We start from the raw sequence: 26,157 nt of genomic DNA, 5'->3' as shown, positions 1-26,157 counted from the left end.
GTTTAGTTGATAAAGTGTTGAATCGAGTTTTCAAATTCTCAAGTTTTGATCATAGTTCTAACATTAGGCATTTAACTTTGGGTAGTAAATTATTTAATCTCATTGAATTTCAGGTTTCTCTTTCAAATGGGTTGAATATTATATTCTTTCACATCTTTTAGCCTGAGAATTGTATGTATTCCCTCTCCTTAAATCATGACCTACCTTGCATATAAAAAAACAAACAAATAGTACTACTATTAAAAATACATTAAAATCATGTTTTGATGATTTTGGTATCTTTCTTTAACAGATTCTGTTTGCCAGTTGACATTATATAGTGACTAGAGACCCAGTGCTTGAAATTTTTACAATTGAGCCCAGCCTGTGCCCTCTCACAGTCCTGGAGCCATCAGTCGGATATCCTTAGCCCAGCCTGTGCCCTCTCACAGTCCTGGAGCCATCAGTCGGATATCCTTAGCCCAGCCTGTGCCCTCTCACAGTCCTGGAGCCATCAGTCGGATATCCTTAGCGCTATCATGGAGGTGGGAGAGGCTCCTGCCACCACCACTGCAATCACCAGCTGTGAGCCTGGCTCAGGGCTTCTGGCTGAGCGGTGCTTCCCCTGTGGGAGCACACTGACCTACCAGGAGGCAGCTCCTGCATTGAGCATCTGCCCCCTGGTGGTCAGTGCGCGTCATAGCGACTGGTCATTCTGCCTTTAGGTCTGTTTGCATATTGGCCTTTTTATTATATAGGGTTATAGTTTTAAAATGTCTGTGAGGTAATGCTTAGACCCAACTAATTTGTCCAAGGTTATACAAGTGTTCCTTATCTTGGCATGTCCCCTTTTGTTCTATTATAACCACCTGTTCCTTAGTTTAAATCTTAAGTGTAATTTTAATACTTGAGCAATTTGCTTACAAATACCCTGTGTAACTTTCTCAGTGCCTTTGGTATATTGTCTAACAGTCTCAGCCAGTTATAACTGGAGAATCATGACTGGAGATTTGCAGTGTAAATTTTGCTTCACTTGTAGCTGATGATGGAGAACCCCCTATTGATTTATTTATTCATTCATTCAGCACAGCAGGCACTATTTCTAAGTGTTTGAAACACAGTGAAGAATCCTATATAATAAAGAGGTAATAAGCAAATGGTCATTAAGCCGTGACACATAACGACCGATCAGCAGGAGGGCGGGGCAATGAGCTACAAGTGGTGGGGAGCTACAGGAGGGCAGGGCAGCTATGAGCGGCGGTGGGTGGGGTGCCAGCTGAGGCAAGCGGCAGCGAGCTTCTCATGCACAGATTCGTGTGCAGGGCCACTAGTAAAGATATAATGCCTGCCTCAGATAATAATACAGGTTAGCTGGGCAGATAAATAAAATGCCATATTAGAAAGAATGGTAAGTGATACTGTGGGAGCATGGTGGGGACCCCTAACCTCATTTTGGATCAGGGAAGACCACACAGAGATTGACATTTGAACTAAACTCTGAAGGTGTGGTAGTTAGGAAGGCAGATAGCTCTGAGCCACATATGCTGTTGATAGTTAGGAAAATGTAGCATGCAATACAGAAGCCGAAGAGAATAGAGAATATACTTCCAAGAATAGTAAACAGTCCTAAAAGCTTCAGAGGAAATAATAGAAAGGTGAATTTGGAGTTAACATGAAGTTAATTGCTCTTGGGAGGTTATTTTTAGTAGTGTGATAGTGTGGTAAGGTGTAAAACCATACTGCATTGGCTGAGCCGTCATTGACCTGAAGGTAGGGAAGGAAGTGGAGGCAGTAACAATAAACAAAACTCTTTTAAAGAAAGTTTGGCTATGTAAGTGGTAGGACAAGTAAGCAATAGAGCAATGTTGGTTGGAAAGTAAGTTAAAGAGTTATGGAAACTCCCAAGCATTATGAACAATATAATCATGATGAAACTAGGACTTCTTTTCTCATTGTTTTTATTTTTAGAATATATTTTTATTGTTTTCAGAGAGAAAGGGTGAGGGGGAGAGAGAGAGATAAATATCAATGATGAGAATCACTGATTAGCCACCTCCTGCACACACCACACCAGGGATCAAGCCCATAAACCAGGCATGTGCCCTGACCAGGAATTGAACAGCAATCTCCAGGTTCATAGGTCGATGCTCAACCACTGAGCCATGCTGGCTGGGCTTCTCATAGCTTTGAGACTACTATAGAAGGCTAATTTTAACCTCTTCCATTTGGAAACGAAATGTTCCCTGAGATTCTTCTTTGGGTAGGTGATGTCTTTACTTGCATTACCATGTTTCCATTTCCACTACTCTTCTCACACATGGATACTGCCTTTAATTGTTAATGTGAATCTTCAGTACCTTTATCCTTCTAGGAAGGAACTTCACTTTTATGAAGCGCCACATTTACTAAATGCTTCTAATGGCTTGGTTAACTATTCTTGGTGGTCAAAACAATTACCCCAAGCTTTGGGATGCTTTTTAAGATAACCCCCAACCCATCACACCTGGCAACTTTATAATGTTTTAAATCAAATCAGTAAGATCTAGTTGTACGAAACCCTCACTTGACTAGAAAATTTAGATATCTTGGGCTCAATATCTCATTTTTTTTTGAAGTAAAGAATTTGTATTTTTTAAGAATAAGATTTGTTAAACAGATAAAGACAAAGTTGAAGACTGTGAGAGTGGTAATCTACCTTTCATACTACACCCGAGCACCTCTGAATTTTTTTTCTCCTGACTACACTAAAAATGTGATCTAAGTCCAACTCGATCTTCCTTTTAGTGCATTCTATTTTACAGATGAAGAACTGACATTCTGATTATTTGCTCAGTCTTTATAAACAAAATGGTTTCAGTTTTAGAGATTATATGGACAACTTCTGATGGAGGAAAGATAATTCTTAATGTTCTTAGTACTGTTTGACATTAGTTGCTATGTATGTAAAATGAGGAAGATAAATGCAACCTTTAAAGAGTGTGTATTGTTCCTTTAGTTCTTATTATTCAGGACCATTAAGGTTTCTTAAAATTTTTTATTTATTGATTTGATAGAAACATCAATTTGTTCCATATATTTATGCAATTTTTTGTTTATTCTTATATGTTCCCTGACTGCGATCGAGCCCACAACCTTGGCATATCAGGATGATGCTCTAACCAACTGAGCTACCTAGCCAGGGTCTTTCCAGGACCATTAATTGTTGTTGTAAGCAATATTTCATATATTTTTAGTGTATTCTTGGTCATATTTATTTATGATATAAACAGGAATAAGTTTGTTGAGTAGGAAGTCTGATCCCCTGAGTCAGGGGAAGGCCCAAAGAACCAAGTAGATAAGTACAAGTTAGTAAGGGAACAAGTATGTCAAGGAGTGGGGCGGGGAGTGGGCAGGAAAATGAGACAGACAGGTAGATACCCAGCTCTTAAGCACAATGAGTAAGTCTGTACAACACAGGTTAATTTTTGCTTTATCTTTAGACATGCATGTGTGATTTATTTTTCTGATTTATCTTAGTTAGTCTTATCTATTTAGTCAAAAAATATTGAAAAGAATTATTGAAGTAATAAAAAGCTTCCTTTTTATCTTTTGATCTTATATGGACCATGGTATGAAGTCCCAAAGGTAGAGATGTTGCTTGTAGTCATTACTTTGTAAACATTATGGCCTTTAATCTCTGTCTTAAGGATTCTTATTTGAAAAAAAATAATAAAGCACATCAGAATTTGTATGTTTTTAAATTATGAATAAAACATTTTAGAATCATTGATGTATTACTATACTATATTTTGTCCTTTACGGAATGCTCCTTCTCGTTACAACCTTGAAAATTAAATACTCTTCATTAGTGATCTGGCAACAAGTTAGTGCAAGATCTCCTTCACTGGTGGGTAGTAATGAGAATAGATTCTTTTGTTTCCCAGATATTTTTTCATGAACAAAAATATTCATTTACAAAATATTTACCTTAACTTGTTTTTTGTTTTTTTCCATTGAGGCATTTTATTTACATGTTTGTTTTAGTTGCATGTATGAAAAAGAATCCCAGAATTTTATCTCCTATGTGTTTTCCTCTTGCTTCTTCATGGTCCATGATGTCTTCTGAGGTTCTCAGTACAATGAAACCAAACTTAGATGGGGAGCAGTTTGTTCTGCTATTTTTCTAGATCTTTGAGTTATACCAGCCAGGACATTAATGTGCACCACTATGGTGACACAAAAAAATGGCAGAAAAAACTACTTTCATTTGATTTGTGAATGACAGAATCATCATCAATCTGAATACCACCGTATTTTAAACTTGATAAATATTTCTCATTTCATTTGGTCTGTAAAACCAGTCCCAGGACTCTCATACATTTTCTTCCATTGTTGCTTCTAGGCATTTTTTATTGTTGTGATGTGCTATAATACATAATTTAGTATTCTGACAACTTGCATCTAATATAAGCAACATCAGAAATTTAATAGGCATATTTCAAATAACTAATTAGAAAATGTAATGGAATAAAAAATACCATTTATAAGAGCCACATAAAGAATATAAGAGCTAGGAATAAACTTGGTAAGAAATGTGAAAGATCTGTATGAAGAAAACTTGAAATACTAAAGGAAATATAAGAACGACTTGAGTATTTAGAAAGGTGAAATATTGGAAAAGAAGAAGAGATAGATGGGGATGGGGAAAAGAGAATTTAATGTATTATACTAGTAGAGGAGGTATATCAGATGAGGTGGGATTATCCAGTAAATGGTTTTGAAACAATTCAGTAGCCATCTGGGGTAGAAACTTAGATTTCTACCTAACTCCTTATATCAAAGTTAATTAATGTAGAAGCCATAAATTTTTTAAAGTACGTTTTGCTACAAAATAAAGATCTTCTGCCTGGCAACAAAGTGTGAGCTGGAGGAAAATACTTATTTTCTAAATAAGTTAAAATCCCCACTATATCATTAAGAAAAATGGGAGAGGGAGAGAGGGATAGAAAAAATGTGCAAAATAGGTAAAGAGGATGCACAGAAAAAAGCCTTAAATCTCTCTTCACATGTTTAAACTTCACTTATAATTAAAGAAATTAAAATCAAAACTAATGAAGTTGATTTATTTTCACCTGTTCCAGTGGCAGAGATTAAGCAATTAAATAATATACGGTGTTGACATGGGTCTGAGAAAACAAGTTGTCTTGAACATTATCAATTGCTGAATGAAGTTTGATAATAATCTATGAAATTGTATACCTGTATTTTATTTGTACAAATTTGTCCTAAGATACAGTTACATGGTCACAAAGATGTACATATAGTCAGTGAAGTAGCATAGTAGGCAAAACAATAAATTTATCCTATCTAATAAAAGAGTAATATGTGCCCTGGCTGATTTTGCTCAGTGGATAGAGCATCAGCCTGTGGACTGAAGGGTCCTGGGTTCCATTCTGGTCCAGGGGCACATGACCGGGTTGTGAGCTCGATCCCCAGTGGCGAGTGTGCAGGAGGCAGCCGATAAATGATTCTCTTTCATAATTGATATTTCTCTCTCTCCCTCTCAATTCCTCTCTGAAATCAATAAAAATATATTTAATTTAAAGAAAATAATATGCAAATTGACTGTCACTCCAACACAACCTGGCCACCCCATGTGGACATAAGATGGCCGGCAGGTGAGGGCAGTTGGGGGCGACCAGGCTAGCAGAGGAGGGCAGTTGGGGGGAACCAGGCCTTCAGGGGAGGGCAGTTTGGGGTGACCAGGCTGGCAGGAGAGGGCAGTTAGGAGTGACCAGGCCAGCAGGGGAGGGCAGTTAGGGGCAATTGGGCCAGTAGGGGAGCAGTTAGGCGTCAATCAGGCTGGCAGGGGAGGGGGTGATCTGGCTGGCAGAAAGAAGCGGTTAGGGGCAATCAGGCAGGCAGGCAGGTGAGTGGTTTGGAGCCCCTGGATTGTGAGAGGGATGTCTGACATCCCTTGAGGGGTACCAGATTGGAGAGGGTGCAGGCTGGGCTGAGGGACACACACCTCTACCCTATCCCCTGTGCACAAATTTCATGCACCAGGCCTCTAGTTAAATAATAATGTCTTAAAACTGAGAAGCAGAATAGTGTGTGGTACTCTTACTGTGTATACCTGTGTACATTAGAACATCTCTGGAAGCATATGTAAGATCTTAGAAATAGCTATTACTTTTGGGTAGGGAATGAGAGGACTAAGGATGAAGATGGAGGAGACTTATTTTACTACATAAACTCATACTCTTAAATAACTGTTTTTAACCATGAGCCTATATTACTTATTCATTCAAAAATAATTTAGTGGCAAATATTATAAATACTATCTTTTTATACCTTTGTGAGACAAAACATTGTTTGGCTGCCTCCTGCATGCCCCCTACCTCGGATGAAGCACACAACCCGGGCATGTGCCCTGACAGGGAATCAAACCAGTGTATGGGATGACACCCAACCAACTGAGCCACACCAGCCAGGACTATTATAAAATAAAGTAATGTAACCGTTATTTGTCTTTTAAAAAATATACTGCTCTAGACTCTCTAATGTTAAAGTACTTGATTCATATCTCATCATAGAATATGGTATACTTCATTTAGCCAACCTTCAAATTAATAGTATTTCAAATCAAATATGATTAGACCAAAATATTACTATTTTTTTAGCTATCTGAATAAATCCTTTGGTTTCCGTAATACTTATTTTCTAGCTTTGCTACATTCTGCAGCTTCATTAAGTTCTATATTTGTGTGACATGTTTTTTAAAATATTTTTATTGATTTCAGAGAGGGAGGGAGAGAGATAGAAACATCAATGATGAAAGAGAACCATCGATGGACTGCCTCCTGCATGCCCTACACTAGGGATCAAGCCCACAATCCTGGCATATGGCCTGACCGGGAATCGAGCTGTGACCTCCCGGTCCGTAGGTCGACACTCAATCACCGAGCCATGCCAGCTGGCCTAACTTATTTTTTATAATAGCTTTATAGAGATAATTCACATATCATACAGTTCACCTATTTAAAGTGTAGTCATATTTGTGCAACCATTGCCACAGTTAATTTTAGAATATTTTTATAACCCCAAAAAAGAGACCCTGTACCCTTTTTCAGTCATGTCTTATTTTCCCCCAACTCCCCAGCTCTAGGCAATCACTAATCTCTTTTTTCTATGAAATTGCCCATTCTGGACCTTTCATATAAATGGAATCAAACAATATGTGGTATTTGATGACTGGCTTCTTTTACTTACCTTAATGTTTTAAAGGTTTATGTTATATACTAGTGGCCCAGTGCATGAAATTTGTGCACGGAGCAGGGGGGCGGGGGCGGTCCCTCAGCCCAGCCTGCACCCTCTCCAATCGGACATCCCTCTTGCAGTCTTGGACTGCTGGCTCCTAACCACTCATCTGCCTGCCTGATCGCCCCTAACTGCCCTCCCCTGCCGGCCTGATCTCGCCCCTAACTGCTCTCCCCTGTGCGAGTGCCCCAGGTTGGGCACCAGTTGCGAGTGTCCCCCACACGACCTGGTTCAGGGTTCAGGCTCTGGAGGAGGCCGCACACAAATGAAAGAGACTAGAAAATATTAATTTGGAAATATTGGTGGCCAGATGGGAGCCCAACTCAAGGGGAAGGACTCCACCCCGCTCTGGCATTGCTATCCCTTTTATTAAGACTGTGGCATACACCCATAGCCTTTAGGCAGGCAATTCTAATAATAGCCAATCAGCAAGAATTTACATAAAACTAAAAGGTGGAAGTAGCTTTAGCTACCGTTGTCTCAACTAAATAGTGGGTGGTTGGCTCCAACCTTTCAGAGCTTCAAGGTTGACCAGCTTTCCGGGTTCCTTGTCCACACCTCTCTGCTAGTGAAGGCAATGGGCGGCTTCCAACACCCCTGCCAGCCTGATCACCCCTAACTGTCTCTGCCCTGATGGCCTGATCTCACCCCAACTGATCTCCCCTGCCAGCCTGATCTTGCCCCCAACTGCCCTTCCCTGCTGGCCTGATTGCCTTTAACCCCCTGCCGGCCTGATCACACCCCAAGCTGCCCTCCCCTTGCGGCCTGATCATCCCTAACTGCCTCTGTCTCAGCCTCCACCACCGTGGCTTTGTCCAGAAGGAAGTCGGACATCCGGAAGATGGCCAGTCGACCCAGTCTAATTAGCATATTACCCTTCTATTAGTATAGATTATGCATCAATACTTTATTCCTTTTTATGGCTCAGTGATATTCCATTATATGGATATATTCCACATTTTGACAATTGATGGACATTTGGGTTGTTTTCACTTTGGAGCTATTATGGATAATGCTACTATGAACATTTGTGTACAAGTTTTGGTGTGAACATGTTTTCATTTCTTTTGAGTATGTTCCTAGGAGTGGAATTGCTGAATCATGTGATAACTCTATGTTCAATTTGAGAAACTGATCGAATGTTTTCCAAAGTTCCTCCACCATTTTACGTTCCCACGGCAGTGTTTGAGGGTTCTAATTTCTACACATGCTTTTTAATCTTGTTACCTATCATTTTTATTATGGCTGACCTAGTAGGTATGAAGTGATGTCTCATTGTAGTTTTGATTTACATTTCCCTGGTGGCTAAGGATATTTGAGCATCTTTTCATATGCTTATTGGTACATGACATATTCTTATATTTAATACAACCTTGTTTGTCTTCCCTAAAAATTATAAATATGTACTATAGATCCATTTCTCGTTTTTTTTTTTCCATTGTGTTTTTATGTCTAGATTCACCACCTAGATACTAATTTGAGGAGCCTTGTCAAATTGGACATTTTAGCCACTCTGACAAATGTGACCTAATGGAGCCTTATTAAGTCACAGTGTAATATAATGTTTTTTCTGATACTCTCTATTAAAAGTCCCTGTATTATTTTTGTTGCAGTATTTCACTGGCCTTGAATGTGGACATAAGTTTTGTATGCAGTGCTGGAGTGAATATTTAACCACTAAGATAATGGAAGAAGGCATGGGACAGGTAAAGATGCCATTTTTTAAATTTTAATTTTTGTTGAATTTCCTACAGGTTTAAACTCTTGTACAAATATAAACAGGTGAAGCATTCTGCATTAAGAATTGCTTGAGAACTTTTTTCTAGGTTAAAACAACAAAAAGATAATTGAGGTTTTGTTCGGTTTACAATGTGAAATTCCAGTTAAAGATCCAATTCAGTAATGTTTTCTCAGTGGGCATTAGCATTTATGTATATCAGGCTAAATTTGTTGAACAATTTTGTCAGACCTCTTGCTTTTGCTTTTCAAGTTTTATATTGCCTTATAGCATGCACGTCAAACTCAAAGGCTAACATGGGCCAAATAAACAGGGTTTAAGTTTATGTGGCCGCAAAAAAACAAAAGCTTCAATTTTCATAGAAACATAGGTTTATTTCGATAGAGACATGCTGAATACAAAGGGCTGAAATAAATGAATAGTCGTTAACATAAAATAATAGAACATTTTAATAAAAATATTTTTTATTGAACATTAACTTACCAGACACTGAATAACCGCACAAATTAATAAGCGTAATGCAAATAAACCTATTTTTATTATTCTCTGAAAACGGAATATTTCCTGTTGCGCACACCAAACAAGTCAGTACAAGACTAATGGTATGGCAATTGGCTGCTAAAATATTGCCTGCTAGTATTAGTGGAGAGATAGTGCACCTGTGTGTAAGGGAAATGAATGCAACACGATTATAGTAATCAATCATTAGCGAACATTGTAGTTTGTTATTAATAATTATTGTAAAAATTAAGTTACAAAATTTTTATTAAAACGTTTCTTATATTGCTTGGCCGCAAAAATACTCATTGTGGACCACATGGGCCGTGAGTTTGACATGCTTGCCTTATATTGATAAACACAATCATACATACACATTTCCTTCAATAGAAAGGGAATGATTAAGATCCTATAAATGTTGAGGTATCCAGTATCCTTAGAACCTAGCAAAGTGCCTTGCGATGATAAGCATTCAGTAAATATTTGTTGAATGAAGACAGTTTAAATTTCAATCTTTTTCAGACTATTTCGTGTCCTGCTCACGGTTGTGATATATTAGTGGATGACAACACAGTTATGTAAGTATTTTTGGTAGATTCTGCATGTTAAATATTGATTAGTTGATTCAACCAAGTTAATAGCTAACATGCTTACTTAAATAAATGTAAAGGAGGTGGGATTTTTAAAGTCTGAGGAGATTTTCAAATCTACATTCCTTTGTAGTAGTACCCGGGCCCATTTTAAACTTAGTTTAATGCCCAGTCACTATTCTGGTAAACGTGGTAATGCATGATAGTTAGATTTCAGTAAACCTTGGAATTTGAAATAAGTAATGTCATTGTTTCAGTTAAGTGAGGTCCTTTGGAAAGCAGATGCCAAGATAGAGTTAAAAGAGAAAGAGATTTACTGTGGGGATAGCATCTGTGCAGGATAAAGTGGAGAAAGAACAGGAATAGACAGACCTTTATGCTGGTCCTATACCTATTAAGGGAGTAAAAGAAGGAAGGGAGGATTCAGTAGGAAGAAATTCAGATTATGATGCAGCTGTGAGTCTTCTGAAGCCCCGTGAGGAGTTTCATTTCGTAGATTGAACACAGTAATGCCTCAGTAAGCAGAAACAATGAGGCCCTGATCCCATTACTATGTTCAGTCATTCTCTGGGTACTGCCCAGTGGGAATGTGACCTCAGCTGGAACATTGCTACAGACCCCAGAGCACTGCAGCTGGAGGCTGGTGGCTAACTCTTCTCCTTGTGAAAGGGAGAAAGAAACTTGAAGAAATTGTTCCTTTCCCTGGGTAAAGTCCCAACCAAGTTGGTTAATTCCTGAGTCAGTGCTGTTTGGGCTGTGAGATGTGGTTAGGAAGGTTATTGTTTTATAAAATTGTATTTGGGAGGGGCACTAGATGGGAAATGGAGAAAATATATTTCCAACAACTAAAACAAATAAGGCTAATATCATAAGGGCTTTTACAAATCAGTAAGACAATTCTATGGAGAGAACATGAAAAGCAGTTCACAATGAAAGAAATTTCAATGGTTGCATAGTGAAAGAAATGGAAATGGTTATAAACAATAGCTAACATGCTTTACTTACGTAAATGTAAATCAAAATTGGAGTAAACTTTTTTTTTTTTAATCCTTACCTGTGGGTATTTTTTTTTCATTGATTTTTAGAGAGTGGAGGTGCGGAGGGAGTGGGGGTCAAGAGGGGATAGAAGAATCATCAATGTGAGAGAGACACATTGACTCTTGCATGTTCCCTGACTGGAGGTGGGACTAGAACCCTTGACACTTCAGTGTGCACATTAATGCTCTAACCACTGAGGATACTAGCTAGGGCAGATAAAATAACTTTGTTATTGATAATCCTCACCTGAGGCTATTTCTCCATTGATCTTTTAGAGCAGTGATTGATGGGCAACCTTTTGAGCTTGGTGTGTCAAACTTGGCCAAAAAACTGAGCATAACTCGGGTAGTGTGTCACTTTGAGGAAAAACATTATTTCGCAAATGTTTCATCCTCAGGAGCAGCAAATGTTTTATCCTTGGCATGCGGCCGCTCATGCCGCCTCAGCGGCCACATGTCATCAGAAATGGCTACGCGTGTCAGTGCTGTTTCGCCATCACTGTTTTAGAGAGAGGGAAAGACAGAGAGAAACACAACAATTGGTTTCCTTCTGCACCTGCCCCGGGCAGTTGGACCCGGGCAGTTGGAGTAGCCTGCAGTTAATAAAAATGCCCGTGACCGTAATCGAACTCGGAACCCTTTGGTCTGCAGGCCAACACTTTACCCACTGAGCCAAACTGGCTAGGGCAGTGATGGGCAACCTTTTGAGCTTGGTGTGTCAAACTTGGCCAAAAAACTGAGCATAACTCGGATAGTGTGTCACTTTGAGGAAAAAACATTATTTCACGATATTTATAGTTTAAATAACATAAATGTTTCATCCTCGGCATGCGGCCGCCTCAGTGGCCGTGTGTCATCAGAAATGGCACTGACATGCGTTTTAGAGGTTCGCCATCACTGGGCTAGGGAAAAATAACTTTTTTTAAAGTCCTTTTTACATTTCATTTTGGTAAGGAGTAAAGATTTGGTAATGTGAGTAAGAATATAGTACAGTAGTATAAACTCTTGCAAACACTTTTAATGCAGTTTGGCAATTTCTACAAATGTATATGTGTAGAAATATACATTTCTTCCTCTCTGAAATAAAATTTTAAAAAGACAAAAATTGATGTAAGAAGGCAGCGATCCTATATAATAAAAGGGTAATGAGCAAATTGACTGAACAGCGAAACGACCAGTTGCTATGATGCGCACTGACCACCCGTGGGCAGACGCTCAACGCAGGATTTGCCCCTTGGTGGTCAGTGTGCTCCCACAGGAGGAGCGCCGCACAGGCAGCTGGCAAGCGCAGCGGTGGTGGCAGGAGCCTCTTCCGCCTCCGCAACAATGCTAAGGATGTCTGACTGCGGTTTAGGCCCACTCCCCGCAGCTGTCAGTCGGACATCCCCTGAGGGCTTCCAGACTGCTGAAGGGCGCAGGCCGGTCTCTCAACCCCTCCCCCTCAGGTCACGAATGTCATGCACTGAGCCTCTAGTTAATTATATTGTTGTCCTCTATTTGCTGCTTTCAAGAATTGTTGTGTCTTGGGCTTAAAGCAGTTTGGCTATGATATACCTGGATGTGCTTCTCTTTGTGTTTATCTTCTTTGGGATTTTTGAGCTCTTTGGATATGCAGCATGATAAATGCATAGTAAACTTTGAGAATATTCATAAGAGAAATTTTTTTAATTTAATGAATCTTTATTGTTCAGATTATTACAATTGTTCCTCTTTTTTCCCCCATAGCTCTCCTCCACCTGGTTCCGACCCCACCCTCTGCCCTTACCCCCGCCATTCCCCCCCCCCACACTGTCCTCATCCATAGGTGTACGGTTTTTGTCCAGTCTCTTCCCACACCCCTTTCCCCCCCAAGAATTGTCAGTCCACTCCCTTTCCATGCCCCTGATTCTAGTATATTCACCAGTTTATTCTGTTCATCAGATTTTTTTATTCACTTGATTTTTAGATTCACTTGTTGATAGATATGTTGTTGTTTTTTTTATCTTTACCTTTTTCTTCTTCTTCCTCTTCTTAAAGAATACCTTTCAGCATTTCATATAATACTGGTTTGGTGGTGATGAACTCCTTTAGCTTTTTCTTATCTGTGAAGCTCTTTATCTGACCTTCAATTCTGAATGATAGCTTTGCTGGATAGAGTAATCTTGGTTGTAGGTTCTTGCTATTCATCACTTTGAATATTTCTTGCCACTCCCGTCTGGCCTGCATAGTTTCTGTTGAGAAATCAGCTGACAATCGTATGGGTGCTCCCTTGTAGGTAACTAACTGTTTTTCTCTTGCTGCTTTTAATATTCTTTGTCTTTTGCTCTTGGCATTTTAATTATGATGTGTCTTGGTGTGGTCTTCTTTGGGTTCCTTTTGTTTGGGGTTCTGTGCGTTTCCTGGACATGTAAGTCTATTTCTTTCACCAGGTGGGGGAAGTTTTCAGTCATTATTTCTTCAAATAGGTTTTCAGTATCTTGCTCTCTCTCTTCTTCTGGCACCCCCATAATTCTGAGGTTGGTACGCTTGAAGTTGTCCCAGAGGCTCCTTACACTATCTTCATATTTTTGGATTCTTTTTGCTTTTCCATTTGAGTGTTTTTTGCTTCTTTGTATTTCAAATCTTTGACTTGATTCTTGCGATCCTCTAGTCTGCTGTTAGATCTCTGTATAATAAGTTTTATTTTACTCAGTGTATGCTTAATTTCTAGTTGGTCCTTTTTCATATCCTTCAAGGGTCTCGCTAAATTTATTGGCCTTTTCTAGAAAATTCTTGAAAAACTTTATAACCATGGTTTTGAACTCTATATCCAGTTGTTTGCTTTCCTCCATTTCTTTCATTTGTGATCTGTTTCTTTGTCTCTGCATTTTGGCTGCTTCCCTGTGTTGATAGAGTGGCTTTGTGTGCTAGGTGTCCTATAGGGCCCAGTGGCTCAGCCTCCCCAGTTACCTGAGGTGGACACTCTTGGTGCACCCCTTTGTGGGCTGTGTGCACAGACTTCTTGTAGTTAAACCTTGATTGTTGTTGGTATCACTGGGAGGAATTGACCTCCAGGCCAATTGGCTGTGAGGATCAGCTGTGTCTATGCTGGGAGAACTTCTGTGCTGGAGACAACCTCATGAGACAGGACTTGCAAAAGCCTCTGTGCTCAGCTTGGATGGGGCGGAGTTTCAGGGCAGAGCAGACAGCATTGGTTTCCCATCAGCCCCGCCCGAATAGGCTCCTGTGTCTCAGTGTCCTGTGGTGATCGCTGCAATCACCTCTGAGGGAAAGCCTCCCTCGAGTTCTGCCCACTGCCAGACAGTCCAGTTTCTCCCCATATGAGTCTGGCTCCCCAGAGTCTCGCCCGGAACTGAGTTCAGCGCAGTTGAGATCTTTTGTCTCCCTCCCGCTTGAGAAAGTCAGCCGCGCTCTCAGTTGCCAGTCCTCTCCGCGCTTGCACGTCTCAGTACCTCTGCCTTCCACAGCTCCTCTGAGTCTCAGTGTCCTTTTCTTTTTCCTCCTAGTTGTAGAATTTCCACTCAGCCAGCCTTCCTGTGGTTCTGGATGATGTCCGTTTTGTCTTTTAGTTGTAATTTTGAAATTGTTGTGCAAGGCAACAGTTTAGGTGTTTACCTATGACGCCATCTTGGTTTCCCATAAGAGAATTTTAATAGTGATTTCAGCTGGGGTTTAGGGATTAGGAAGAGGGATTTTTATTTTTTACTTTATTTAGTTGTACACTATTGTTATATATCTTCCATTTTCTTTTAAATAAATAACTGTAGAATTTAAAGGGCTAGTTAACTAAATCAGAGATTGTTTTTTTTTAATATTTTTTTATTGATTTAAGAGAGTTAAGGGAGAGGGAGAGAGAAACATCAATGATGAGAGAGAATCATTAATCACCTGCTGCCTCCTGCACACCCCCCACTGAGGATCAAGCCCACAACCCAGGCAGGTGCCCTGACCAGAAATTGAACCATGACCTCCTGGTTCATAGGTTGATGATCACCCACTGAGCAACACCAGCTGGGCAGAGAATATATTACTTAATCTTTATTGTTGAAAATATTACATATGTCCCCTTTTTTCTCCCACTTATCCCTCACCCCAGGCCTTCACGACCCTATTGTCCAGTTTTTGCCAACCTTTCGGACCTCACGGACCACCAGTTGGCGACCACTGCTATTGTCTGTGTCCATGTCCATAGGTTATGCATATATGCATACAAGTTCTTTTGTTGATCTCTTACCATACACCCCCAACTTCCCTCTGAGATTTGAAAGTCTGTTCCATGCTTCTATGTCTCTGGATCAATTTTATATATATATGGACCTATTTTATATATATATATATTTATATATATATTTAACTTTTTTTTTTTAATTGATTTCTGGGAGGAAGGGAGAGGGAGAGAGAGATAGAAACATCAATGATGATAAAGAATCATTGATTGGCTGCCTCCTGAACACCCCACATTGGGGACCAAGCCCGCAACCCGGGCATGTGCCCTTGACTGGAATTGAACCTTCAGTCCACAGGCTGATGCTCTATCTCCTGAGCCAAACCAGCTAGGGCTCTGGATCTATTTTGTTCATCAGGTTACTTTGTTCATTAGATTCCACATATGAGTGCAATCCTATGATACTTATCTTTCTCTGACTGGCTTATTTCACTTAGCAGAATACTCTCCATGTGTCTCCGTGCTGTCTCAAAGGGTAAGAGATACTTTCTCTGCCCTGGGAGGACACATATTGATACGAGAAATATATGAGATTTTGCTGCCTATTGTTTCTTCTAGGGTTATTATGGTTTCACGTCCTACATTTAAGTCTTTTATCCATTTCAGTTTATTCTTGTGCCTGGGGTAAATTGGTGGTCTAGTTTCACTTTTTTTTGTATTATTTAGTTGAAAAAACTGTCTTGACTCCGATAAAACTGTCTTGACTCCAATTATTTATTGAAGAGACTGCCTTGACTCCATTGTGTGCTCTTGCCTCCTTTGTCAAATATTAATTGAGCATAATGGCTTGGGTTGATTTCTGGGCTCTCTGTTGTGTTCCATTGGTCTATATGTCTGTTCTTATGCCAGTTCCAGGCTGTTTTGAGAACAGTGGCTTTGTAGTATAACATATCTGGTATTGTGATCCCTCTAACTTTGTTCTTTCTCAAGATTGCTACGGCTATTTTGGTTTTTTTTTTTTTTGGTTCCATATAAATTTTTGGAGTAATTTGTTCTAGATCTGTGAAATATGCCATTGGTAATTTAATAGGAATTGCATTGGATCTATAGATTGCTTTGGGTAGTATGGACATTTTAATGATGTTCATTCTACCAATCCATGACCATAGTATATTCTTCCACTTGTTTATATCTTCCTCTGTTTCTTTTTTTCAACGTCCTTTATCGTTTTCAGAGTACAAGTCTTTTACCTTCTTGGTTAAGTTTATTTCTAGGTATCTTAATATTTTTGTTGCAATGCTAAATGGGATTGTTTGTTTAGTTTCAACTTTCTGAGAATTCATTATTAATGTGTAAAAATGTCATCAATTTTCGGGTGTTAATTTTGTATCCTGTTACATTGCTGAATTTCTTTATTAAATCAAGTAGTTTTTTGCTAAAGTCTTTAGCTTATCTTTTTTTTTTTTTTTTTTTTGTCTTTTTTCTTTAGAGAGAGGGGGAGAGAGAAAAATATTAATATGGGGATCATTGATCGGCTGCCTCCTGCACGCCCCATACTGAGGATTGAGCCCACAACCCAGGCATGTGCCCTGACCAGGAATTGAACCAGGACCTCCTGGTTCATATGTCGATGCTCAACCACTGAGCCATGCTAGACAGGCTATAGGGTTTTCTATGTATAATATCTTGTCATCTGCGAATAATGAGAGCTTTACTTCCTCCTTTCCAGTTTGGATACCTTCTATTTCTTCTTCTTGTCTGATCACTGTGTCAAACACTTCTAGTACTGTGTTGAATAAGAGTAGTGAAAGCTAACATTCCTGTCTTTTTCCTGTTCTTATGGGAAATGGTTTTAGTTTTTGCCCATTGAATATGATGTTGGCTGTAGGTTTGTCATATATGGCCTTTATTATGCTGAGGTCTGATCCCTTTATTCCCACTTTGCTGAGAGTTTTTATAAAAAATGGTTGCTGGATTTCATTGAATGCACTGCATGATGCTGATACTGTTACATTTCATGCTGTCCCACAGCTCTCTTAAACTGTCCTCCTGTTCTTTGTTTTTTCTTTTTGGTTCTCTGCTTGAGTGATTTTTTTTCTACCCTGTCTTCTAATTCAGTGATCGGATCCTCACCTTCCTCTAATCTGCTGTTTTTTCCAATTCATGTATTATTTATTTCTGCTATGTCATTCTTCATTTCCAACTAGTTGTTTTTTGTAGCTTTTATGTCTTTTTTCATGCTGTTGAGCATCCTTATAATCATTACTCTGAACTCTGTATCTGATAAATTGCTAATCTCCAATTCATTTAGTTTGTCTTCTAGAGAATTGTCTAGTTCCTTCATTTGGGGCTTATTTCTTTGTCTCCAAATTTTAGCCGTCTGTTTGGGTTTGTTTCTACAAATTACCGTATTTTCCGGCGTATAAGACAACTGGGCGTATAAGATTTTCCTGGGTTAAAAAGTCATCTTATACACCAGAAAATACTGTACCTTTTCTGAAACAATCCCCACCCTCTGTTCCATCGATCCTGTTACAATTACCGTATTTTCTGGCTTATAAGACTACTTTTTAATTCAGGAAAATCTTATATGCCAGAAAATATGGTAAGTAGATCTGCTTACACCCCCCACTCCTGCTAGGGTGGCCTTATGTAGTAGGTGATCTGTGGGACCCAAAGGCACAGTCTCCCTGATCACCAGACCTGGATGCTGTTATAATGTCCTTTGTGCACATTGTTGGCCTTCCCTGTTGTAATTGAGTCTTGATTGCTGAGGGCTTGATGGTCAGGCGGCTTATCCCCCAACACAGTGTGCAGGCTTCTGTGCAGGTGCTGATCACAAGAATCTGAATTCACCTCACTAGGGCTTGGAGTCTGCCAATATCTCCCTGTGGATATAGTGCTTGTGAAGCCTATTTGATCCTGTTCTGGTGTTGTCTGAAACTGTCCACTGGGTTTATTATTGGTTTGGGGGCCTCTTTGGAGTGTCCCTGTTTCAGGCCAATGCCAGATGCTGTTTGTGACTGGCCCTGAGTACTCTGTTTGGAGCTATCAGTGACTCACAGCTTGTGGCTCCCTCTGCTGAGGCTGGATGCTTGTGGAAAGTACCAACCTGTGCAACAAGGTCTGCTCTCTTTAACCTCAGGCTCAGAAGCAGATCAGGCAAAGAAAGACTCAAAGCACCCAGAGATCTGCCTCTTCCTGCAGGCTGATTGTTAGTCTCAGTCACTTAGTGAGCCTCAGGCTGCAGAGCTCAGCATAGCATTAAACTCCACATGGTAGGCAAAGGGTTTCTAATAGTTGGGGCAATTTCTCTCCTCACCCAACCCCCCAAAGCTGCATTGATGGGAAAAGCTTTCCTAAGAATGGTGCTTTCTGCAGCATGGGGGAATGCCTCAGCACAGGGGTTCCAGGTGGCTCTCTTCTCAGTTCCAGAGCCACCAATCCCAGACTGTTCTCATGCAACTCTAGTCCACTCTGCCCTCCCTCTGCCAGAGCCCAAGGTGAGTGACTGAGAACCATATTTAGTGCATTGGCCCTTTAAGGAGGTGCCTACATTTACCGTCTCTCCCTGCAGGACAGAACCCCCAGTGCTTTTCACAGCCAGATGTTATGTGTCCACCTTTCTCAGTTCTGTTATTCTGGGTTGGGGAGGCTAGCTGGGTGGGTGTTTAAACCTCAAACTTCTCACGGGGAGCCCCCAATGCTGAAATATCGCTCACAAATTTCAGCTGCAGCCTCTTTGGGTTTGTTTCTGTGCCCTCTTGTGCTTCAGCATTTCCTACCACTCTTGTTATGGCCTCCTCTTTAAGTCCTTGGTTATAAGTGTTCTCTCCACCTAGTCTTCAGTTGGTTATTCAAGTTGATTTTTTTCTATATTTTAGTTGAAATTCCAGTTTTGTCCTTGGGGAATATCATTGTAGCTTCCACTTAATGCATCACTATCTTGCAATCCCTTCTTTAATTTCTTTAAAATGCACTTCCCTGTGTTGGGGGGCTCTGGGTTGCTACAGGGGTCTGGATCCAGAGGCCTGCTCACTAAGGGGCTAGCCCCGCAGGGCTCCAGCATGTGTGCACCAGGGTTGAGGGGCTCAGCAACACCTTTTTCTTACAACACACTTAAAAGAGTTTTTACTATTAAAACTAATGCAACTTAAGCTTCAGGGTTCTTCACTTTCACGGGTTCCTGTGATTTCTAGAAGTAGTTGTGAATTATAGTGTTCTTGGTGGACAAGAGAAGCCAGGTTGCAATCAGTATTTCTGATAAATTACCAAGAGGTCGCAAAAGAAGAAAGCCCTCAAAACTATAGCAAAACCTGGATCAATTTCCTAACATTCCTGTCATCTCTTATTTCACACATTGATTTTGGAGAGGGGATCTGAGGAAAGATGGCTGAGAAATTACAGTTTAAGGCAAGATGTCAGTCAGAAGACCCTGAAAGGGGCCTAATTTGGCAGTAGTTGGTAAGTCATTAGATATTAATACAAACTGGGTAAAAATAGAATAGAGTGTAAGAAATATGACGAAAACATCTACCAAAATAACACTATAGAAACTTTGAAAATAATGTTTTTTATTACTACAGTTATATTTGTTGATAATCTATGTGCATTTTAATATTTTCAAGTTAGGGCAGTTTTATAGCCTTAGCATTGAAATTTTGTTTTATAAATGCAGAAAATACTCTTAGCTGAAACTCCCTAAAAAACTATTTTTATTCTTGCTTTCAGGCGCCTGATCACAGATTCAAAGGTTAAATTAAAGTATCAACATTTAATAACAAATAGCTTTGTCGAGGTAAGTGATTTCTCTTAACAGTTTCTCTTTTAATTAGAGTAATTCTTTTTTATAATAGAAATTAATTTTGTTTAAAATCTTTATTGTTGAGAGTATTATAGATGTCTCCTTTTTCCCTCCATTGCCCCCCTCTACCCAAATCCCACCCCCACCCCAGGCCTTCACCATGCTGTTGTCTGTGTCCATGAGTTACGCATATATGCATATAGGTTGTTTTTCTTTTTTAAATTTAAATTCTTTATTGTTTAAAGTATTATATCAGTCTCCTTTTCCCCCCATTGACCTCTCCCGGGCCACTCCCACCCCCCCACTCCCCCAGCACATGCCCTCACCCCCCTAACTGTCTATGTCCATCGGTTATGCTCATATGCATGCATACAAGTTCTTTGGTTGATTTCTTACCCCTCACCCCTTGCCTTTCCTCATAGGTTGGACAGTCTGTTCAATGCTTCTATGTCTATTTTTGTTAATCAGTTTATGTTGTTCATTGCATTCCACAAATGAGTGAGATCATGTGATATTTATCTCAGGATTGTGACAAATCAATAAGTAGATAATCTCTTTATAGATCTTCAGCTTTGGTAATAAAATTATTTTTATAGTATTCTTCCTTTATAACTCTTGATCCCTAGCAGAGAATTATAGCTGATAATTAATGGTCCTGTTTAATCATGTTTGGTACTCTAACTCTGCTTTGTTTTAGCTTCCATTACCAATAAGCTTTGTTAATAATGAATGCTGTGATTTTATCAAATATCTCTTTTTATTAGGACAGAGGTCTGCAAACTATGGCCTGCCTTTTTTTTTAAATAAAGATATACTTGACCATACTCACTTGTTCTATATAGCTTTTTTAAATATGTTTTTATTGATTTCAGAGAGAGAGAAACATCAATGATGACAAGAAATCATTGATTGGCTGCCTCCTGCACTCCTCCCACTGGGGATTGAGCCCACAACCCAAGCATGTGCCCTGACCAGTAATCGAACCATGACCTCCTGGTTCATAGGTCAGTGGTCAACAACTGAGCCACACCGGCTGGGCTGTTTTATACTGCTTTTCTGCTGCAGTGGCAGAGTTGAATATTTGCAAGAGATGCCATTATTAACCCACAAAGCCAAAAATATTTACTTTCTGGATTTTTATGGAAGAAGTTTGTCAGCCCCAGTATAGGAGCATCAGTGTAACTTGGTATTTTAACTCTTTCTAGAGTTAAATTACTCTATAGTGATTTTTATTTCTATTAGTGATTAAACTGAAGCAGATCTTCTAGAAAACAGCATATTTTAGGAATAGTAGTTTTTTATTTTGAAATTGTCAGTAAACTTCAAGTCTGTTGCAGAGGGTTTTGCCATGCTTTTTTTCCATAACAAAAGTGCTTGAGAAGCTCTATTTTCTTTTGAAGAACTAAGATGTGATCTGTACCATAGTTTAGAAACTGCCCTTTGTTCTTAGAAGAGCTTTTTATGGTCAAAGGGAGAAATTTCATATGTATCCCTTTGCTTGTTTCAAACTATTCTGTGTCATCTAAACGCCGTTCCTGAGTTGGAGAATATATTATTTTCCTGCATCTTTGAAAATTGCCCTGAAATAGAACCATACTAGTAAACAAATTAATACTTTTTAATGGTCCCATAATGAGTAATTATGCTAAAGTTTCTCACAGGTATTTTGAAGATAGAACAAGAAGTACGTCATATGTTTTATAAAACCAGCTCTCCAAGGGGATCTATAATCTTAGAAAAAATAGTGCATCATTTATTCATGCCTCAGGCTATTTGATTTTAGGAATTTAGCAACTTGACTATAGTGGTTCCATTTTATTTCTTCATTCTTTCCTCACTAAGTTGCATACTTTTATAATAAACTGGTAATCTAGTTAAGTAAAAAAAAGAAAAACGGTGCATCCAAAAAGCATTGCTTTAGGAGACTGAGTATTGATGGCAGGTTTTTATATGCTTATGTCACCATCAGCCTCTTTGTCCCTTGTGCTAGGGAACTAATATAAATAATTGCTTGGTATGCTAGCAAATCTTGCATCAGAATTTAATTTGTCATTTTTTACTTTCTAACTTGTGTTTCAGTGCAATAGACTGTTAAAGTGGTGTCCTGCCCCAGATTGCCACCATGTTGTTAAAGTCCAATATCCTGATGCTAAGCCTGTTCGCTGCAAATGTGGGCGCCAGTTTTGGTAAGCAAGGGATTTCTTAAATTGGAATAGTGGACATAGCTTTTCTATTTATTCTTAGAAGTAAAATAGAGAATAAAATTTTACCTGAGGAAGGAGGGAAGTAGGTATTATTGGTTTAATATAGTGTATATTTCTTTCAAATAACAATTGGATTTAAAAGTCACTCCTAAATAACTTTCCTCTTTCCTTATTGATCTAAGTTTTATATATATTTTCTGATGGTAAAAAGTGCAGTTATAATCTCATTTTCTTGTTTGTTCCAGTAGAACTTAAATGGGAGCAAGCTTATAGACCTGGGACAAGAATTCAGTTATTCTCATTTCTGATTGCTTATTTTGTCAAATTATGTTTGGTTTCTTTATGGCTCTTGCTCTGTTTTAAAGTTCTCTCTTAGGAATAAAATACACAGTCTGGACTTTTTAAAAATCTCCTTTGCTCTGACAAGTTTAATTACTCCTAAGAAGAAAATGTTCAGGTAAATTTGGAAAGGTAGAACATGGTTGATTAGATGTGCTTTTTAACTAAGAGTTTTCCTATGGCTCCTCTGGCCTCAGCTTTCTTCATAACCTGGGTTCTTGGAGTTCTATTGCATACCTTTCAGCCGTTGGACTCTAGATTCAACTTACCAGGGAATTTCCAGTTATACCGCATATTAGAGAACTAAGATGACCTTCCATTCCTTTGTGGATCTGTTAGGAATGAGAAGCCAGTCAAGCCAAGGGGCTCTAGAACTAGCAAATAGATACTTTATTGGTATTGCATACCATTCTTTTGTTGTTGTTCAAATATCTATAGAATTAGACTTACATATCACTAATATTAAATATTTCCAAAAATAGCAGGTAAACTTACAGGCATTGAATAGGTGTAAAATATATGCTGTTTTGGTAATTATTAAATATACATTATTGTTTATAGTTTACCAGGTAGATGGGGTGGATTCTGATTCCATACCTACTTTCAAATATATTTTTAGTGTGAAATATCTTGAATACAGACTAAAGTATAGAGAATAAGAGCAATGAATACTTATGTAACTACAACCCAGCTTAATCAAAATTAGTATTTTGTTTTTAATAAGAAATAAAACATGACAGACAAGTTTGAACCCCTTTGGTTCCCTTCTCCATCCCATTCCTCATCTTTTCTAGACATAACCATTATCTTGACTTTGGTTAAATGAATAGCACTTTGTTTCTGTTATTTGCAAAGGATTTTTGGCTTCCCTAAATTACTTTATTAGCTAATTTATCAGCTATTCCCTGGTTATATTTTCATAAAATTTGTGTTTATTCTTAATTTATACTTTTTTCCAAATTATATACCATTTGCCTAGAAAACAAAAGGCATTAATAATTAGTATATTCTTAGAGAATATTTAGTCACACTCTTTTATTTTACACCTTATTTGGTACAGTTTATCTCCACTGGACTGATGTTCATTTGGATCATGCAAACAGTGGCCTGTTTGCTTCCCATATATTGCTTATGGTGCATTAGTACTAAGTTACATATTACCTTACAAAGCCAGACTTTTATTCTTTTTTTTAAAAATAAATCTTTATTGTTCAGATTATTACAAGTGTTCCTCTTTCCCCTCCCCACCCCATAGCTCCCCTCTACCTGATTCCCCACACCCCTTCATCCCCTTATCCCCCACCACTGTCTTCATCCATCGGTGTAAGATTTTTGTCCAATCTCTTCCTGCACCCCTCAGATCCCCTCCCCCCTGATAATTATCCATCCGCTCCCTTTCTATGTCCCTGATTCTATTGTATTCACCAGTCCATTCTGTTCTTCAGATTTTTTATTCACTTGATTTTTACATTCACTTGTTGGTAGGTATGTATTTGATGTCTTTTTGTTGTTCATAATTTTTTCTTCTTCCTCTTCTTAAAGAATACCCTTCAGCATTTATGTAATCCTGGTTTGGTGGTGATGAACTCCTTTAGCTTATTCTTGTCTGTGAAGCTCTTTATCTGCCCTTCAATTCTGAATGATAGCTTTGCTGGGTAGAATAGTCTTGGTTGTAGGTTCTTGGTGTTCATCACTTTGAATATTTCTTGCCACTCCCGTCTGGCCTGCATAGTTTCTGTTGAGAAATCAGCTGACAGTCGTATGAGTACTCCCTTGTAGGTAACTAACTGTTTTCCTCTTGCTGCTTTCAAGATTCTCTCTTTGTCTTTTGCCCTTGGCATTTTAATTATGATGTGTGTTGGTGTGGTCCTCTTTGGATTCCTCTTGTTTGGGGTTCTGTGCACTTCCTGAACTTGTAAGTCTATTTCTTTCACCAGGTGGGGGAAGTTTTCTGTCATTATTTCTTCAAATAGGTTTTCAGTATCTTGCTCTCTCTCTTCTTCTGGCACCTGAAAAATTCGGATGTTGGTACGCTTAAAGCTATTCCAGAGGCTCCTTACGCTATCCTCACACTTTTGGGTTCTTCTTTCTTTCTGCCTCTCTGGTTGGGTGTTTTTTGCTTCCTCATATTCCAGATCTTTGGTTTGACTCTTCGGGTATGGTGGTCTACAGTTGAGTTTCTGTATATTCTTTATTTCAGACAGTGTATGCTTAATTTCTGACTGGTCCTTTTCCATTTTTTTGTTATTCTCATTAAGGTCCTTGAAGGTCTCTTCAAGTTTCTCAGTGGTTTTTAGAAGATTCTTGAGTGACCTTATAAATGTGGTTCTGAACACTGTGTCGTCCAGTAGTTTACTTTCCTCCATCTCTCCTATTCGTGACATACTTCGGTGTCTCCACATTTTGGCTGCCTCCCTGTGTTGATGGAGTGGCTTTGTGTGGTCAGTGACCTATAGGGGCCGGTAGCTCAGCTTCCCCAATTACCCTAGGTAGGTGGTCACTCTTGGTACACCCCTTTGTGGGCTGAGTGGAAAGTCTTGGTGTAGTTAAAAGCCTTGATTGCTGTTGGTACACTGGGAGGAATTGACCTCCAGGCCAGTTGGCTGTGAGGACCTGCTGTGTCTATAATGGAAGCACTGCTGCGCTGGAGACACGCTTGTGGTACAGGACTTGTTTGAGTGGGGCTTTGGTGCTCACTGCGTCCGCCTCCCGAGTGTGTCACTTATGGATGTGAGGAGTTGAAATCTGGTGTCTCACACTGGCCACTAGGTGCATTGGCTAGTTCAGCTGCTGTCTGAGGCCACCCTGCAAGAGCTACAGCGAGAACTGCCGTCCTCTCCTCCCTGGTTGGAGCTTGGAGGCCTTGGAGCTGTCTGTACCGGGTTGCAAGTTTACTAGTTTAAACTGCAATAGGGAAGGCCATTCATATGCAAAAGCCGCTGCTAGGAGCTTGGGTGTGTTTGTAGATTGTGCGGGGCGGAGTCTCAGGGAGTCATTAGGCTAGGACGTGTCAAACAGCAATGGCTGGCAGTGGGCCACCTCCAATCGCGTCCCCGCCGTCTCGCGCCCCGGCACAGCCAACAATTGTACCTCCACGCAGCTCTGCTAGTAAGCCACCCTCACTCCGACCCGCTGGCAGACAGCCCAGTCTCTCCCCAGAAACTGGATTTCAGACAGATTGGGGGCTCGTCTCTCTTCGGATTGAAGAAAGCAACGCCCGCCTCCAGCTGGGCTCCGCCGCCAGCTAGTACGGCACGCGTGTGCTCCCCTGTACCTCAGTGTTTCAGCGTTTGTGCCCTGATTGCTCCAGTCTCTTTCGGTCTAGTTGTAGAGGTTCCGCTCAGCCAGCTTTCCCGTGGTTCTGGGTGATAGACGTTCTGTCTTTTAGTTGTAGTTTTGGAAATTGTGGGCGAAAGCAGCCCAGATGTTTATGCCACCATCTTGGATCCTCCTCCAGACTTTTATTCTTTATTTGGGGTGTTAAATAAGACAATATATGCTATTGAAGCATGGTTGACATTTAAG

General features: G+C 39.6%; 1 protein-coding gene across 1 annotated transcript in view; it reads left to right on the top strand.

Moving 5' to 3' along the window:
• ARIH1 (ariadne RBR E3 ubiquitin protein ligase 1) overlaps window positions 1–26,157 on the top strand; it is a 169,919-nt gene that overhangs the window by 120,341 nt on the left and 23,421 nt on the right. Inside the window, exons 4-7 of the mRNA XM_054725134.1 lie at window positions 8,892–8,984; window positions 10,037–10,092; window positions 20,017–20,083; window positions 22,169–22,275. Coding sequence (XP_054581109.1) covers window positions 8,892–8,984; window positions 10,037–10,092; window positions 20,017–20,083; window positions 22,169–22,275 — 323 coding nt within the window. The remainder of the gene's footprint in view (window positions 1–8,891; window positions 8,985–10,036; window positions 10,093–20,016; window positions 20,084–22,168; window positions 22,276–26,157) is intronic.

The sequence above is a fragment of the Eptesicus fuscus genome, chromosome 2 (assembly GCF_027574615.1).
Source record: "Eptesicus fuscus isolate TK198812 chromosome 2, DD_ASM_mEF_20220401, whole genome shotgun sequence".
NCBI classification, from domain to species: Eukaryota; Metazoa; Chordata; class Mammalia; order Chiroptera; family Vespertilionidae; genus Eptesicus; species Eptesicus fuscus.
The sequence above is the reverse complement of the archived record's forward strand: the minus strand, read 5'-3'. Positions and strand labels throughout refer to the sequence as shown.